This window comes from Chiloscyllium plagiosum, chromosome 28 (genome assembly GCF_004010195.1).
Source record: "Chiloscyllium plagiosum isolate BGI_BamShark_2017 chromosome 28, ASM401019v2, whole genome shotgun sequence".
Taxonomy (NCBI): domain Eukaryota; kingdom Metazoa; phylum Chordata; class Chondrichthyes; order Orectolobiformes; family Hemiscylliidae; genus Chiloscyllium; species Chiloscyllium plagiosum.
The window spans coordinates 39,706,689-39,725,699 of NC_057737.1; the positions used below are offsets into that span (position 1 = coordinate 39,706,689).

The 19,011-nt window shown below is 43.2% G+C and overlaps 1 protein-coding gene and 1 long non-coding RNA gene across 3 annotated transcripts in view; one reads left to right on the forward strand and one right to left on the reverse strand.

Moving 5' to 3' along the window:
* The window catches only part of LOC122564127 (complement factor B-like), a 74,855-nt gene extending 61,830 nt beyond the window's left edge, over positions 1-13,025 (reverse strand). The window contains exons 1-2 of one of the 2 annotated variants that reach the window (XM_043718729.1): positions 12,893-13,025; positions 5,159-5,365 (exon numbers count right to left, since the gene is read on the reverse strand). In XM_043718729.1, the coding sequence (XP_043574664.1) occupies positions 5,159-5,365; positions 12,893-12,998 (313 nt within the window). In that variant the 5' untranslated portion in view covers positions 12,999-13,025. Of the gene's footprint in view, positions 1-5,158; positions 5,378-12,892 lie in introns of both variants that reach the window. The other variant, XM_043718728.1, reaches the window with a different exon arrangement.
* A 4,492-nt stretch (positions 13,026-17,517) lies between these two features.
* Positions 17,518-19,011, forward strand: part of LOC122564130 — a 7,084-nt gene continuing 5,590 nt past the window's right edge. Inside the window, exons 1-2 of the long non-coding RNA XR_006315825.1 lie at positions 17,518-17,640; positions 17,698-17,701. This is a non-coding gene — a long non-coding RNA (uncharacterized LOC122564130). The remainder of the gene's footprint in view (positions 17,641-17,697; positions 17,702-19,011) is intronic.

The window sequence follows — 19,011 nt, forward strand, 5'->3', positions numbered from 1 at the left end:
ATTTCAGTGGCTTTCAGAGTAAAGCACATCCTGAAGATACTCACTCGCAACAGTCGTCTTTGAGTTGGTGTAAGATTTTCTTACATCATGCTGTTATTTAGGAAGCTTGACTTATTCGATCCTGCCATCAAAGATTGGGCCCGGTATGTGGAAAGAATGCAAGATTCCTTCCAGGCAAAAGACATTGGGGCAGGTGAAAAGCAACAAGTAATCCTCCTGACATCTTGTGGGCCTGCAGTGTTTTTGGTTATTCTGAGCCTAACTTGCCCTGAGGTACCATAACTAAAACCTTTCAATAGGAATATTACAAACCCAAACCTCCTTTAATTCTGAGACGCGATCACTTTTACTTCCAATTCGAGAACCAGGGGAATCTGTATTGGGATTCTTGATGAGGTTATGACTGGCAGAGGCATGTGACTTTGGTTTAACCCTTAATGAGATGCTGAGAGACCGTTTGGTATGTGGGATTAATGATGTAACCATGCAGAAGCGTCTACTAGCTGAAGCCCAACTGGTCCTCAAGCAGCACAACAACTGGCTTTGTCATTGGAAATTATGGCAAGTGGACCTTATGAGTGACAGGGTAGTCCGATGGAAGTGGACAAGCTCGCCAGTCTGACTGAGCTTGGTGAACCCTACTTGAGTGAAGTCAATTGCCTCACTCAGGACATATCCTGAACAAAGAGACTCCAGGTCGGCCCACAGGAAAACCTAAAACAAAGCCAAGCCTCGGTCAAACGGTTAACATTTTCTCAAGGATCTGGGGAACGTTTACAGATTATGGGGACAACTTTGGTTCCGGTCTCTTACGAGAAGCAGCTGGTTCAGTTCCCGCAGATTGTAGTAAAAGGCTCAGGCCCAAGCTGGATGGAGCAAAATTGATCGAGAAAGATTCCCCTTGATTGGCTCAACATTTTTCAATTAGAAAATGGCTGCCTGAGTGAAGTCCTAATTAAATACCTGGAAGTTTATCAAGAAGGTTGAAGGACTATCGGAGTAGCCAAGCCTTGCATGTTGACCAGGAAGCAATTCCATGAGTGTGTAAGATCCACCCAGTGCCATTTGCCTTTCGAGCAAAAGTAGAGGCAGAAATCAGAAGGATGGAAGGTGAAGAGATTATCAAACCCAGTGGAATGGGCAGCACCGACGGATCCGATAGTGAAGCCAGACGGCTTGGTTTGCCTTTGTGGGGATTTTAAACAAATGAGAAACCACTTTTCACAGCTGAATAAATATCCAGTTCCTCAGATGGAGGATTTATGCATGATTTGGAGGAGCCGGTGTTTGACTGGGGTGTAGAAAGTGAAAAATCACACGACACCAGGTTATAGTCCAGCAGGTTTATTTGGAAGCACTAGCTTTTGGAGCACTGCTCCTTCACAACCACCTGATGTTGGAGCAACGCTCTAAAAGATAGTGCTCACAAATAAACCTGTTGGACTATAACCTGGTGTTGAAGGATTTCTACACAAAGCTAGCACAGGGGGTCTGTCGTTCACGAAGCTGAACGTGAACCATATGTACTTGCGATTGTGGTTAGACGATGATTTCCAGACGTATGCTACAATTAATACTGATAAGGGTCTGTAGCAATAAACGAGACTGCTCTCTGGGGTATCGTCAGCCTGCGCAATTTCTCAGCAGACAATGGAGAACATTTTACAAGGTCCTCCCCATTTACCTAGATGATGTGCTAATAACAGGCAAGACCAATCAGGAGCACTTATAGAACTCAGACATTGTCCTTAGCCACTTCTCTCCAGGTGGGTGAATGTCTTAGAAAGGAAAAATGTGTGTTCCAGACACCCCAAATGACCCATTCGTCAACAAGACTGGGTTGCACCCATTGGAAGATAAAGTGAGGGCGATCAAAGGATCCCATGTCAGTACCAGAGCTTAGGTCTTTCCTTGGACTGGTCAACTATTACAGAAAGTTCATACATAACCGTGCCTCCAGCCTGGCATCTATGCACCAACTCATGAAAAAGGGTGAGCCTTGGAAATGGTCACATAGCCAAGCCACAGCCTTCAGGGAAGTGAAGAAACAGTATCAGCCTCTAAGGGGCTCAATGTTCTTAGTCATTGCGGACGGTCACTGAAAGTGGCTGGGTGTGCCTAGAGTTCATTCATCAAACACAGGGATGATGACAGAAAAACTGTCAGCATCTTTTGCAATACATGGATTTCTGGAAGTATTGGCACACTATGATTCCAAACAGGATCTGGGATTGACATGTGATGCCTCCCCGTATGGTAATGGGGTAGTATTAGCTCATAGATGGCCCCATTGGAGAGGAATGCCCAGTAGCACATAGGCTCTGGCTAATGCAGAGCATCAATACACTAGATAGAGAAGGAAGGTTTGGTCATATTTGGAGTCAGGAACTTCCACCAATACCTTTACAGATGTAAATTTGTAATAATAATGGACCACAAGCCCCTGCTAGGTCTACTTGAAGAGGAGAAGGCAGTGCCACCCACAGTATCAGACGGAAGTCAGCGGAGTGCTCTAATACTAAATGTGTATAATTACAAACTGGAACACCGTCTGGGAGGCCAATTAACAAATGCGGATGCATTGAGCTGCCTCCTGCTGGCAGACACTCCCCCCCCCGGTGATGGCACCATGGAAGAGTCCGTAATGGGTTTAAATTTTCTGGACACTCTTCCAATCACAGCTGGAATATCAAGACTTTGGGTGCAGAAAGATCCAGTCCTGGCAAAACTGAAACAGCTGGTGGTGATGGTGTAATCCAAAGGGCCATCACAACCAGAATTGAAACCTACTTGGACCCGAACAGACCAGATTATAGTAGAGGAAGGCATATTATTACGGGGAGCAAGAGTGATTGTCCTGAGTAAAGGTTGCTGACAGATGCTGGCTGAACTCAACCAGGGTCATCCAGGAATTTCCAAAATGAAAATGTTGGCGAGAAGTTACATCTGGTGGCCAGGATTGGACGCCAACATAGCCACATTGGTGGGGCAGTGCCCAGAATGCCAACAAGGACTGAAAATACTGCTAGCACCTCCCTGACATTCATGGGAATGGCCAGGTAAACTCTGGATTCTGTTACATGTTGACTATGCAGGTAATTTCAGGGGCTCAATGTTCTTAGTCATTGCGGACACATACTGGGTGTGCCTAGAGTTCATTCATCAAACACAGGGATGATGATAGAAAAACCGTCAGCATCTTTTGCAATACATGGATTTCTGGAAGTATTAGTCGCAGATAATGGCCCATCATTTACCAGCAGGGAATTTGACTATTACCTTAAGTCAAATGACATTCGACATATAAGGACAGCTCCTCACCATCTACCACCAAATGGTCTGGCAGAAGGAGCAGTCCAAAATTTGAAGGTAGGTTTAATGGAACAGCTTGCAGCTTCATGAGATACCAAACTGTCCCAGTTCCTACTTGATTGTAGGACCACATCCCATGCAACTACAGGGATAGCTCTAGCAAAGTTGCTAATGGGGAGAAAACTCTGCACCAGGTTAAGCCTGATCCTCCTGAACTGTGGAGGAGGGTGAAATGACATCAGGAATGCCAATGTCAGATACAAGACTCTGCTAACTGAGAGAGATGGTTTCCCTCATGGAAGGGAGCTTGGTGTAGGAACCATGGCAATGGGCCTGTATGGGTAAGAGGCGTGCTCAACACAAGGTCAGGTCCGGTGACCCATAAAGTTTGGCTTAGTGTGACGGTCCTGAACATGCATATGAACCACATAAAAGCTGCAAACTGTGCAGGAGCATAACATGCCGGGCTCCTCAGAACAGTCAGAGTGTCTGGCGGAACCTATGGGTTCTCTCTCTTCATCAAACGTTGAAGATGCCTCAGAATCTAAGACAGATACAGCAGATGTTGCCTCTGTTTGCCAGCTGAAGAGGAGAATTAATTTCTTCCAAAACACTGGGTGCAAGAAGTGAGCTATCATGTGTTACACACCGTCCGTATCCGAGGCTGAGTCAGAGGAACCTTACCCGGTGCTAAGATGCCCCAGGAAGTGCTACAAAAACAAGAAGCAGCCTATATTTTCTGACTCAGAGGTTGGGGGGAAGGGAATGTAATGATTGTAATGAGGTTAGCCAGGTGGACCTGATCGGATATGAGTTTCCTGATTTTGGGCTGTTAATTTGGGCCAATTAGGGAGCCCTGGCTGACAGAGAAAAACAGGAGTGTCATTCCTTCCTTCTCTCCCTACTCTCCCCCTTCACTTTTGCCCCAAGCATTGCCCTTATCAAGCTTTGCTTGATCATGTTTCACTCGCCACATGGGGGTTTTCCTGGTGGTAGAGAATACAGAATAAAGTCTTTTTTTAATTGTCTCACTATATACACACAACCACAGGTGGATTGGGGAAAATTTAAGCACTACTGCTGGGCCCTCTTCAGGTGTGGAGGTAGTGTAAAGGAAATAAACCAAAATGTCTGAAATTTTCCTGACTCCAGAAACTGGTTCTGATCTTGCCGGTAGAGCAGTAGATCAGTGCATGAAAATGAAATGTTTGGAGGGATATGGGCTAAGAGCATGTAGCTGGGACTAGTTTAGTTAGGGATTATGGTCAGCACGGGCTGATTGGACAAAAGGTCCGTTTGCATGCTGTCAGACTGTCTGACTCTGAATAAATGCAATAGCTATCTGTAGCTAAAGCGTATCATGGAGAAGGGAAGGTTTTCAGTTTGTATTCCATATCTGGGAGGAGCAAGCTGTGCACTTAGCATATTCATTAACTAACTGGTGTAAAATTAATAAATCTAACATCGGACAATAAAAGATCAGGGGGATATGAAATACAAGTAATCATGGGATTGAACTGTCTGGACTCGGTGCTTGGTGGCTGTAATTTGGACGACCCTGTATAACTGAGTAAGGCATCTACAATGGGTAGTTGTGAAGGGCCAGATTAATATTCATGGATCAGCAGTAAGTCACAGTAAAAGCAGTCTACTCAAATGTCGAGACTACACTTGGGGTTACCCAAGGTCAAGACCAATTATCCAAGATTGATTTGCTAAGAGGGTACAGCCCCTTCAGATCTGTTTGAATATGATATATTGACCTTTAACTTCATTAGTAATGACATTATGCAATATTGAGGAGTCAGATCACTGGAAAAGAGATTTCAATATTCTGAAGACAAACCTTTGCATTTCGCTTCGTGTGCTGTTTCACGATAAATATTTCTGAGGACACTCCAACTCCCAAACTTGGTGCAGTATCTCCAACTGACTGGATAGGGTCGGAACCCGACAGGGCAAATATAAGTCATCACGCTGCCTTCGACTGGATTCTCTGGCCATTCAATACTTCCTCCTTCAATGACCTCATCAGTGCTGCAACGCCGAACTTCTATCATATTATCCATAATTGTAAAGAACACAAGATTGGAGATGAGTACATTTATCACTTCCAGTATTAGCATTTATCTTCCAGCGAATCTATTCCCCTCTACCATGAGCATATCCATCTCTCAGTAATGAAATGCAGTGATATTGGAGGAGAAAGATGATCACATTACAATGCTCCTGTGTCCTCTCCTGAAACTACATATGATTGCACGGATTTCACATACTTTTCTAAAATAACAGTTTGTGCATGTTGGGGATTGGAAATAAAATATTCAGTCTAAGGCTTGTTTGTATTGATCCGAATTAAAGAAAATGACTCGCGCCACACAAGCCTTGAGTTAATGACTATTTATTTAATTTATTAATGCTGGGAAGGAGTTCACTATAGCTGCAAGTACAGCTACAAGGTCAGCCATCTCACTGAGTCTGGGAACGTACATGCAGACACTAGTATGAAAATTAAAATGGACTCCAGGCTTTTAATATGTGACAAAATGGCTGCTTGGGTTATAGCAAATCTCCCGCAGTGCATGAGCCTGTGACTAAGTCACTGGGGCATTTTGAGTGTGGTGAACTATCAGTACTTTTCTCTAGAAGACGTTGATATGTTAATGATCAGGAAAGCCAACCTTGGCTGATTTCTTTTGCTACTTCTTCACCAAAATTGTCACAATTTAGTGACTTAGTCTAACGACTAGTCTACTTTCACTTTGCAGTTTCCCACTCATAGGGTATCTCTAACTCTTGTAAGGGCTATGTATGTTTTTTCATGTTATTAAGATCTGGGGACTGAAATGAGAACGAGCTGTTTTAAAAACCAGTGTGACTGCAGGTTTGAAAAGCAAATAACCTGATGACCCATAGTGGGCTTCATGCAAATGATGTTTGAACTTTGAAATGATGCCAACTATACCCAAATCCAGTTTGGTATATGTACCACAAAGACTATGGTCCCAATACTGACCCCCAAAGAAGATCACTTGTAACCAATTCACTGCTAGTCTCAGTATTCAGTCTTTTAACCAATTCTGCAACAGTACTGACCCTTCAAACCCAGGCTTCAATTTTATGACAACCCAATTGTGTGATCCTTCACTAATATGCAAGTTCATATCTACATTTGTCATCACCCTGTTACTTTATCAAGTTAGCTAAACACAATTCCATTTTTATTATCAATCCAGAATTCTTTAAAGCTACAATTAAGCTCTCTCTCTAAAGGTTTCCTCACAATAGAAATTAAACTGACTGGTCAATAGTTGTTGGGTTTATCTTTCACTTTTTCTTTTTAAAAAAGCAGGCACATAACACTTATACAGCTTCAGCCATCTGGAATCCCTAAGGATTGGAAGATTGTGCAGTTCCACACTGCTCTCTGCAACCAGATGCCTTTCGACTTCCAACCTTGCTTATTTCTTGTATGTGATGTTTCTACTATCTCCTCCCTTTCTGTGACGTTGTCAACATCTGCAGGGAAGATAGTTGCAAGGTATTCATTCGAACCTGGTGCCCTCTTCCTCCAGAATAAACAGTGATTTCAGGAATCAATCAGCCCCACCCTTTCATTCTCCTTTTGTTACATGGTTCCAATCATTATATTCTCACTCACATGTTCTGCTGCTCTAATTTCCTTCGAGTTCTCCTTCATGCTTTTCATATTCAGCTTAGCTCTCTATCAAATTATGAGCAAATAGTCACGTGGTGGTACAGAACCAAATGAGAGGAGAATGCTAAATAAAAACTGAAAGAACTACGGATGCTGTAAATCTGGAACAGAAATGAATGGAAAAGCTCAGCAGGTCTGGCAGCATCTGTGGATAGAAATCAGAGTTAATATTTCAGGTCAAGTGACCCTTTCTCAGAACTGGGGGAGTTCTGACCAAGGATCACTCGACTCGAAACGTTAACTCTGATTTCTCCCCACAGATGCTGCTACACCTGCTGAGCTTTTCCAGTCATTTCTGTTTTTGAGAGGAGAATGCTGATTATTTGGCAAGTGGACTCTGATTTGTGCAGGCATTGTCAGTGAAGAAAGTACCCGTTAATGATGATTGACAGTTAACTGCCAGGTATGGTTTAAATTTTAAAATTACCAAACCAGAAGCAACCTGCTTTGTATATCTATGATTACCGTGTACAGGAACATTTAGGATGAACATAAAATAAACTTTGAACTTTGAAGTCTAAGCCTAAAGATAGCCCTTGACTTTGCCTTTTCCTCAAATTATCTATAAAGAATCCAAACTCATAGCGTGGTATTAAACCAGATGATTAAAGATTACAATGTTAAACACTTTCTATTTTCTAGATTATTGAATAGTAAGTGTCAGCATCAACTCAGAAAGTGCCACTTACTGCACTCACATGGTATTTTCCATTTTCCACAACAGCTATCCATGACATGACAGGTAACTCTGAGTTCACCGCTGTAGTGCTAGTTATACATAGTGAGCCTACACCAACATAGAATGGATGGAGGCTGCCCAGGACAAAGGAACCCAGCAAGTTGGAATATTGTGTGCAATTCTGGTCTCCTTCCTATCAGAAAGATGTTGTGAAAGTTGAAAGGGTTCAGATAAGATCTACAAGGATGTTGCCAGGGTTGGAGGCTTTGAGCTATAGGGAGAGGTTGAATAGGCTGGGGCTGTTTTCCCTGGAGCGTCGGAGGCTGAGGGGTGACCTTATAGAGGTTTATAAAATCATGAGAAGCATGGATAGGATCAATAGACAAAGTCTTTTCCCTGGAGTCGGGGAGTCCAGAACATGAGGGCATAGGTTTAGGGTCAGAGGGGAAAGATATAAAAGAGACCTAAGGGGCAACCTTTTCACACAGAGGGTGGTACGTGTATGGAATGAGCTGCCAGAGGAAGTGGTGGAGGCTGGTACAATTGCAACATTTAAAAGGCATCTGGATGGGAATATCAATAGGGAGCATTTAGATGGATATGGGTCAGGTGCTGACAGGTGGGACTAGATTGGGTTGGGATATCTAGTCAGCATGGACGAGTTGGACCGAAGGGTCTGTTTCCATGCTGTACATCTCTATGACTGTTTCCATGCTGTACATCTCTATGACTATGACTAAGCAACAGCCAGAGGTAATATTCACCAGCTAGTGGATTTAAATCCAGCATCCTCCAGAATTAAGAGTTTATTGTGCAAACCTATCGGGCTACCTAACATGCTGAAAACAAAATACTTAGACCAATTTTGAAAACTGATCCAAAATTGCTAGTACATTAAAGCATTAAGTTTTCTATTAAGTACAAATGTTAGGACCAAACAGATAATTAGACCTGAAACTGAAAGTCCCGCCTTCCTCAATGAACCCTTTCTCTAGCAGCCTGTTCTATCCAATCATTAGTTCACTTTGCTTCTTGATTTAGGTCTTCCACTCTCTCAACCTCTCTGGCATTCTGCTGTGTAAACTTTCTTTAATCCAAGGAAAATAAAGATCCATCACTGTTAGATCAGACACTGTCACCTACTAATCATGCAACCAGTCACTCAAAGCAACTATAAACAGTGATTTAGGTAAGATTAGATTCCCTACAGTGTGGAAACAGGCCCTTCGGCCCAACAAGTCCACACCGACCCTCTGAAGAGTAACCCACCCAGACCCATTTCCCTCTGACTAATTGACTTAACACTATGGGGCAATTTAGCATAGCCAATTCACCTGAACTGCACACATCTTTGGACTGTGGGAGGAAACCGGAGCACCCGGAGGAAACCCACTCAGATACAGGGAGAATGTGCAAACTCCACACAGACAGTCACCCGAGGCTGGAATCGGAATCCTGGGACCCTGCTGCTGTGAGGCAGCAGTGCCATTCCCCCCCCCAATCTCTCCAAATTATCTGTCCCATGCAGTTTATCCCACTGGCATCTTACAGGGGATAGCATAGTTTACAGGGACCACTGCTTTGAAATACTGAGATCACTGCTGGACATATCAGTGCACAATGACTGTGCTGTCTTGCCTCTTGAGAATAGCAAGCTCTATGTATGCTTATATACCACAGAAATGAACCTCTTTAAAACCTCTTACTTGGGATAGGGCATCACTAGCAAGGCCTTCTTTACTGACCATCCCAGCTGCGTTTAAAAAGATAGAGGTGAGTATTAATCTCGAACCACTGTAGTCCAGGTACTGAAGGAACTCCCACAATGCTGTTGGATAGGGATTTTCTTCATTGTATCCATGCTTTTACCAAGCCCATAGTGAGGCTTGGAGGAGGCACTCCTAGCACAGTGCTAATATTGCTATCGCTGGCTACTTTTGAGCCCCAGCCTGGATATTGTCCAGCTCTTGCCAGCATTTAGACATGGAATCTTTTAAAATTAACAGTTAATCGGTCATAATTATGGAACAGAGTTTCAATCTCCTGTCCTGCTCTGTTCGGAACAGAGTTATTTCCTAACTTCACTCCTGAAAGGCCTAGTTCTAGTTTTGAGCTACATTCTCTAATCTTTGACTTCTCAATCATTTTTGATAAATCAAATAAATCAAAGCACGTAAACCAAAAAACCAAAATCTTTCTACTGTTTTTGGAAAATGGACAGAAAAATGAGCAAACCAGACATGCTTTCAAAAGAGGAAGGATGAAACAAGAACACAATGTAGGCCCAGGAGGCTACCTTTCTGTCTCCCTTTCTGTGAAAAATTGCCTCATCCAACAATTTGTCAAAAGAGCTGAGGAGAACCAGAGTCAGTTAAAGAAATAATTCAAAAACCCAAAGGGATAAAAAGGTCCTAAAAATGACCAAGTAACCAGTGAAACTAAAGACTGATCATTACTGTGCAGGTAAAATTGTGGAACCAACTCATCTAATTTAGTGATTTTGGACCAGTTTCCTTTTTCCTACATTCTGCTATTTGTGTTAGTCTGTTTTTCTTTGAGTTTGAGAGAGTTTTAAACGAGGGAAGAGTTTAAGTTACGCAAATTAGAAATAGTGCTCTTTTGCAGTTCTCAATGTCAATGTTAGAATAAAGAGTTTTTTTATTGTTACTGAGAAACCAGGTGTGTTTTGTTTTTTATTGTGGGTAGCAGTCAGTCAGAGACAAATTGGGATCTTTGACTGTTCCAGAAAATTTAACATTTGTGGCAACTGCAGGAACAGTGAGATTTGACTCAAGCACACTACCTCGATGGGCTGTGACATCAACTTGATTGAGACAACATCACGCCAATGAATCGGTTCTGTTAACATTTACACATACTCTCTATGATACATGACAATACACTGGCATTGACATTAACCAGATCTTAATATTAGCCAAGTATGAACAAACTGCAATGCTTACCTCTTCCCAGAAGAAAAAATGAAGATCAAATCCTTCAACACACATTGGGAGAGGAAATGATACTGTATTCAGTAGCATGTTTGGTCTGCATCTCTAATGACAAGCCAATGTAAGATTTATCTAGACAGCCTGTTTGCCCCAACCGAATTCACTCCCACTGGACTATACCACACTTACCCAGGTCCAGACCAGTTGACTATAGGATTGGAGAACTGAGGCTTGCTTTACATACTGAGGACTACCAGAGTTCAATCGTTAAAAACACAGCTTAGAAATGGAGCAGGAGCTAGCAAGACATTTGGGAAGTATTTAGATGACCACTTGAAATGCCATAGCATGCAAGAGAAGAGGTCTATCCTTATTCTGCGGCTACATTCATGCCCTTAGAGAGGGAGTACAGTATTCACGGTGGCTCAGTGGTTTGCACTGCTGCCTCACAGCACCAGGGTCCCAGGTTCGATACTAGCCTTGGGTGACTGTGTGGAGTTTGCACATTCGCCCCGTGTCTGCGTGGGTTTCCTCCGGGTGCTCCGGTTTCCTCCCACAGTCCAAAGATGTGCAGGCCAGATGAATTGCCCATAGTGTTAGGTACATTAGTCAGAGGGAAATGGGTCTGGGTGCTTTACTCTGGGAGGGTCGGTGTGGACTTGTTGGGCCGAAGGGCCTGTTTCCACACTGTAGGGAATCTAATCTAATACTTTTGAGAGAGATGGGAACCACGGGGGTACAATGTTTCCTCTTCCGTTCCAACTCCATTTTGATTTAGCCCCCTCACTCTCTCCTGACCTCTCCCTCAACTTTGATGGTTTGCATTGCCCTTAACAAGGTGTGCGATGTAAATTAATCAATTGGAGAACACCGGTGTTTTGTTGGTGGTGGTTTGTAGGTGCAAATTGCCTCAGGTGATTTAGCTTTGGGAAACGCCATATGGTTGTGTGTGACAGTGCTTCCAGGTACAAAACATAAATCAAGGCAATGGGCCAAGTGGGATAAGAATAGGTAAAATCTTGATAACTGGAAAGGACATGATGGGATGAAGGACCTTTCTGTGTGCTGTAATAACTCTGACTCTGTAACGCTCTGCTGCTTGTCCATTTGGAATCACTCTCCTAAGACAGAACTTCACAAGGTCTTCCAAAGTTATAACAGTGAGAATCATTCACATTGGTGACAGTTCAATCCTCAATTAAAAAGCTGGTGAATTACCCTTAACATTCAACGTTGTTACCATCACTGAATGTCCCACTATCAACGTTCTGGGGGTTATCATTGACCAGAAACTCAACTGAACTTGCCATATAAATACAGTGGCTACAAGAGCAGAGGCTAGGAATACTGCAGTGAGTAATGCAGCTCCTGACTCCCCAAACCATGTCCACCATCCACAAGGTACAACTCAGGAGTGTGATGGAGTATTCCCCACTTGCCTGGATGAGTTCAGCTCTAACATCATTCAAGAAGCTTGACATCATCCAGGACAAAGCAGCTCACATGACTGGCACCACATTCACAAACATCCACTCCCACCGATACTCTGATGTAGCAGTGTGTACTGTCTAAAAGATGTGCTGCAGAAATTCACAACACAGATTCTCAGACAGCACCTGCCAAACCCACAATCACTTCCACCTGGAAGGACAGGGCAGCAGATACATGGGAACACCACCACCTGCAAGTTCCCCTCCAGACACTGTCTATCCTGACTTGGAAATATATCAAGTTCCTTCACTGTCGCTGGGTCAAAATCCTGGAATTCCCACCCTGAGGGCATTGTGGGTCTATGTACAACTTGTGGACTGCAGCAATTGAAGAAGGCAGCTCACTACCACCTTCTCAACAGCAACTAGGGATGAGCAATAAATACCAGCCAATCAGTGACACCCAAAGCCCACGAGTAGATTTTAAGAAAATAAATTCCTGATGTATTAAGGATGGTTCAGTTATCACATTATTCATTCTGCAGTGGAGTTGACTTGATTCTGAATTTTCATCTTTGAAGCATTTTGAAGCCTCCTTATAGCACAAGCCATGGAATACCCTGCTGTATCACTTCCAACAAATGATTTGAACAGTGGAAAACTCCTATTCCAATAAGTACAGCCTAAGCTAGCATCAATATCATATCATGTACACAAATCTCATTAGGCGAACAACTGAACAAAGAAATTAGTGCAATTAGTGAAGTTAAAATTGAATACATCACTTAGGAAAGCACAGTACCACATATTACAGCTGGTAAGATTCCAACAGTTAGCAACAGCATGAATTCCATAGCCAGTCCATTCAGCCTAGCCCAGTAAAACGATGTGCTTAACTGGCCAGCCATTAGTAGAGAACAGAGTGCAAAATCTGATATTGAGAATGCAGCCTGCAGTGTACAGCTTCTATTGGTTAATGATTACTGTCGGATTAGGCTGGAGACAAATTTTCTGAGCTACTGCCAACCATTTTCTGGAATATTTCAATTTGATGTTTACTTTGTTGTGAAAGCACTAATCATTAATCTGTCCACACAGCAGGCAAGAGGGAACAGAGCTTGGCAATTACATTTCTGGTAATCTCTCTGAATCAATACCTCAACAAAACACACTTCTTTCTCCAGCACACAGCAGACCAAATACCAACCAACCCCAATGGTTCTGTACAAGAAGGTGGGGAGCAGCTGGGGTTTCTGAATTAGAATTTAGAACCCCTGGTGTGGAACCAGGCCATTTGGCCCAACAAGTCCACACCGACTCTCCGACGAGTACCCTATTTACATTTCCCCTGACTAATGCACCTAACCTACACGTCCCTGAACATTTTGGGCAATTTAGCATGGCCAATTCACCAAACCTGCACATCTTTGGATTGTAGGAGGAAACCCAAGCAGACTCCACACAGACCAGTCACCCAAAGCTGGAATCGAACCCAGGTCCCTGGTGCTGTGAGGCAGCCGTGCTAACCACTGAACCACCCCACAATTATTATATGGTGTTGGGGAAAATTTGCTTATTCTTTTCAGTGGGAAGGGAAAAAGCTGTTAAACTGTGGATGGGGAGCAAGGATGATGGATGCTGGGAGTCTGTACTGCCTTCATTCATCTCCAGGCTATGGCTGAAGAGACAACATTCAGACTGCCCATTGAAGAATGCACAGTTGGATGGGAAATAGGGTCCTTGAGTCATCTAAAGTGCACTCACTGACCGAAAGTTCTGTTGCTTTTGGATTCCAGCTGTACATGTGATAGGGATCAGGCCAGAAATATTGAAGATTCGCTTGTAGTCTAGTCACATGAGTTTTGGGGATCGTATTGTGGGGAGGTCTACTCTACTGGCTCCATGATCCAAGGTTGTTGGTAGGAGATCCATTGGAGGCAATGTCTGGATTCCTCATGCTCCAGCACAGAGTAGAATCAACAACACTGTGAACTCTGGACATATTTATATCAGAAAATTTAGAGGATATTCAGCCTCAACCTACTGTCATTCATCATCCACCCTGTACCAATGAACAGAATCGTTCAAAGATTCTTGGAAAGAAACTTCTAATAACCCTGTGATCCAGGTACCACTGGAAATTAATCACAAATTTTGGAAAATTCCAGAGCAACTCTAAGGGATTGGGCAATCCTAGGTAGCATTGCTGCAGGTAATAATGGTCTCACTTCAACAAACCAGCAGGGGAGCTGGCCAATTTGTGGCTCTGTATGAGATTTTGGGGGGTGGTGAAATCTGTTTAAAGTGCCTCTTCATTTGGTGGACCCAGGGGTAGACAGGTAGACGTCATTCACTCCATTGCAACTCCAGGTTAGTAAACTTCCTTGGACAAGTGCAGGGCTTTCAGCATTGGATATACCATCAAGATGGCACAAAAGGTTGGATCTAGCCCACCCCACAATCTACAGTGGGGTTCAGCTGTAAAGCTTCCTGGCAGACACAATCCCAATCAACTAATGTAGATCCTCGAGGCTACATCAAAAGGAGTCCTCTCCCGAGTTTCTGTTCTAGTTCCACCCAGCTCTCCCTGACATTAAGAGTATTTGCTGAAACCGGGAAAGGACAGCATTAGATATTAGCTTCAGGAACACGGCTAGGCCATTCAGGCCCCCTTAAGCCTAACTCCGCCAATCAACATAATCAGCTGATCTGATTGGAACCTCAAATCCACATTCCCATCTACTGCCTTACTGAAAGGGAATCAATCTACCTCTGCCTTCAAAATAATCAAGGAGTCTGCTTCCATCACCTTTTCAGGAAGAAAGTTCCAAAGGCGCCTGACCTTCTGAGAGAAAAATAATCACATTGCCATTTTAAAAGGTAACCTCTGACCTTTGAGGCAGTGACCTCTAGATGTGGGATTGTTTTAGATCACCATTGTCAAAAACAAACTGAGGGCCAATGGTGACTTGACTAACATTGGATGGGAGCACACTGCCTTAAACCATTCCAGTTTTGACTTTGCCTGTCCATCTGCTCCAGCCAGTTTGGTCAGAAACCAATGCTTGGATTTACAAGTTTCCCTTACAGGACCGCAGCTGGGCACCTCCCTGTGTCGGGGTTCAGTTCATCCAATTTAGGAATACTGAACAAAGTAATAAAATGGAAGCTTGACACTTGAAAAGGATCAGATCCAGTGGTGCTACTTAAAGGGACATTCTCCACGTCCTGCTTCAATGTTTTGGAAGTGGTCATTCGAATTAGCAGCAACGAAAAACTGCAGACGGAGCTGGGAATTTTCCACTCACCTACCTGTTCATTTCTGTTCTTTAAAACAAACAAGCAGGAATTTGAGCCACTGACAGAGCATTGAATTGGGATCCCACCACCCCAAACACCATCTCATGCAGAGCCACAAATTGGCTAGATATCGTGGTGTCAGAGGCTGAGGCGGTGACCTTTTCGATGTTTATATGAGGAGCATGGATAGGGCGAACAGCCAAGAGTACAGGACTTCAAAACTAGAGGGCAAAGGTTGAAGGTGAGAAGGGAAAGATTTAAAAGGGACTCAAGGGGCATCTTTTTCATGCAGAGGTTGGCGAGTGTATAGATTGAGCTGCCAGAGGAAGTGGTTGAGGCTGGTACAATTACAACATTTAAAAGGCATCTGAATGGGTATATGAATAGGAAGAGTTTAGAGGGTTATGGCCAAATGGGACTAAATTAGGTTAGCATATCCGGTTGGCATGGACGAGTTGGACCAAAGGGTCAATTCCTATGCTGTACAACTCTATGACTCTGAATATATGCAGTTATATTATATCTTACACTACCCCAGGGTATCATAGTGCACTGTTTAGCCAATGATGTAATGCAGTCACTATTGCAACGTAGAAAGCGTTGCATGTACAGATTAGATAACTAAATAATCCCTATTTATGATTTGGAGGACTCATGCTGTCTTCTTTCAGATAGTCCCATTGGGCTAATTTATATTTGACTAGGGCCAAATGGGACAGAGGCTTAACTCAAAAGTTGGCACCTCAGCCAGTGCGGCACTCCCTCCATGTTACATGGGACTGTTAGTCTCGCTGGTGAGGCCTGGATTGAAGCTTAAACCCCTATCCTCTGGCTCAGCCAGGCCACCATTACTACTCAGCCAGTGCTGACACTTTGTAGCAAGAATGTAGCTCTGTATGTAGGGTAGTGTAAAACACCAGAATAGTTGTGAAGAGGGTAGCAAGTCATTGCTGAGAAAACACAGGTCCACAGTTTGCTGACACACTCCGCTCTCTAACACAGTCAAGGGAAGAAGTGGATGCAGAGTTGGCCAAAGGTTAACTTTGTGCTGTATTCAAGCACAGAATCAGTGTTTACAAAATGATAAGTTATGAAATACTCTACGACGCTGACAGCAATGAGTCAGTGTATTTACAGGAAATCAAGAGGCAAACAGCAGGTGGTGAGTGTGCCAGGAGACACCATGGTCATTTTGACTAACTTTCCTAAAGTTGGGCCCAAAGGCAGAAAATGAACTCTGATCAAATCACAGACAGTCCTATTTCATTAAAGAGAGTGAATAAATGCCTTGTGTTGAAGCAGTGTCTCTCTGGCAATGAATCTCTGACCAGGTCTGTGTCATTCAGACAAGGCTCTCTGAATTACATACTCTCACCACGAGAAGTGAATTTTCCAAACCATCACGGACCCAAAATGTTCTTCTAATCCTGCGCATGACATTACATTTCTTAAAAACAATGTTTTTATAATTTTTTCAAAATCAACACACTCCACCTTGTGGCCGTTGCAAGAACCTCACACTGTCAGGTTGCTTTTTAAAGCTGGGGTGGAGAGCCATTCTCGACATCTAACAACTAATCCTGCCTGGAAATCCCAAAATTCAGGATTTATGTCGGGTTTCTTCATAATACAAACATGGAAAGCAAGATCAATGCCCAACTAAAGAGGTTAACACAACTAATCAGATTTATTTACACTTCGATTATACAGAAACAGCAGCACACACAGCGAAATGGAGGATGAAACTGTTTAGCAATTTGACCTTTTAGCCTTAAAGGAACATACTCCACCTAATAGAACTTATTGTATATTGCATAGAGTAACACAACTATTGGTTATAGTTCTTTAATAATCATCATGTTGTTCTGACAATATGATGGGGGTGGGGTGGGGAAGATCATTGATGAAGCAGTTGAAGGTGATTGGGCTTAGGACACTCACATGGATGCACCAGGCTGAGATGACTGACCTCCAGAAGCCACAACCATCTTCCTGTGTGCTCCCTGATCCTGAATGATTTCAGTTTTGCCCAGGCTCTTGGAGCCTTATCTCAAGGGCTGTCACTCTCAATTCACCTCTGGAATTCAGCTCTTTTGTGGTATCAGGCACTGAGTGGCCCTGGCGGAACTCAAACTGGTCATCAGTGAGCAGGTTGTTGCTAAGTATGTGTAACTTGACAGCACCAATGGAGACACCTTCTGTCATTTTACTGATGATTGAGAGTAGACTGATTGGGGAGATAATTGGCTGGTTATTTGTGGACAGGATATACTTGGGCAACATCACATATTGTCAGGTAGATGCGAGTGTTGTGCTAAGTTCTAGAGCATAAGTATCCCGTACTATTCAGTATTTCAACATCTCATGGATGCCCATCTTGAGCTGCTTGATCTGTCTGAAGTCTCTTCCACTTATTGTGGTGTTAGTGTGACACGTGTTGGAGGGTAGTCTGTGTGAAGGCTCCACAAGGTCAGTGCGGTGGTCACTCTTACCGAAACCATCATGGATCGATGCATCTTCAGCAAGCAACTTTTTGAGAATGAGGTCATGTATTTTTTCCAATAAATTGAGGAAATTCAGTGCATTTTAAGAGAACGATTGCGATTAGGAAGGCCCTGACAAAGCTATAGGCTGTGAAGGTAAGATGGTATGTAATAAATATGGCATTGAAACCATTAACGTTATTTCTTCATGATTAACAGGACTTGAAACATTTTGCACTGTGAACAGCAAATGGAAGGATCTCAATTGCTCATGTGGTTTTTAATAACATTCGGCAGTACAGATATAGTACAGGTTAAGGTGAAAGCACTGGTCAAAGTAATCACGATGCATTTACAGAACAAGGGTTTCTTGGCCAGATTGGGTACTTGAGATTAGATTAGATTATCTACAGTATGGAAACAGGCCCTTCGGCCCAACAAGTCCACACCGACCCTCTGAAGAGTAACCCACCCCAACCCATTTCCCTCTGAACCATGGGAAATTTAGCATGGCCAATTCACCCAACCTGCACATCTTTGGACTGTGAGGAAACCCACACAGACACAGGGAGAATGTGCAAACTCCACACAGACAGTCGCCTGTTCTTCTCTGGCATATTTTTAAGGTGAGAGGAGAAAGATTTAAAAAGGACATGAGGGGTATCTTTTTTCACACAGGGTGGCTCGTATGTGGAATGAGCTGCCAGAGAAAGTGGTGGATTCAGGTACATTTACAAAGTTTAAAAAGACATTTGGATAAGTACATGAATAGAACATAGAACATTACATATGTGGAATGAGCTGCCAGAGAAAGTGGTGGATTCAGGTACATTTACAAAGTTTAAAAAGACATTTGGATAAGTACATGAATAGAACATAGAACATTACAGCGCAGTACAGGCCCTTCAGCCCTCGATGTTGCGCCGACCTGTTATACCAATCTGAAGCCCATCTAACCTACACTATTCCATGTACATCCATATGCTTGTCCAATGACGACTTAAATGTACTTAAAGTTGGCGAATCTACTACCGTTGCAGGCAAAGCATTCCATACCCTAACTACTCTCTGAGTAAAGAAACTACCTCTGACATCTGTCCTATATCTATCACCCCTCAATTTAAAGCTATGCCCCCTC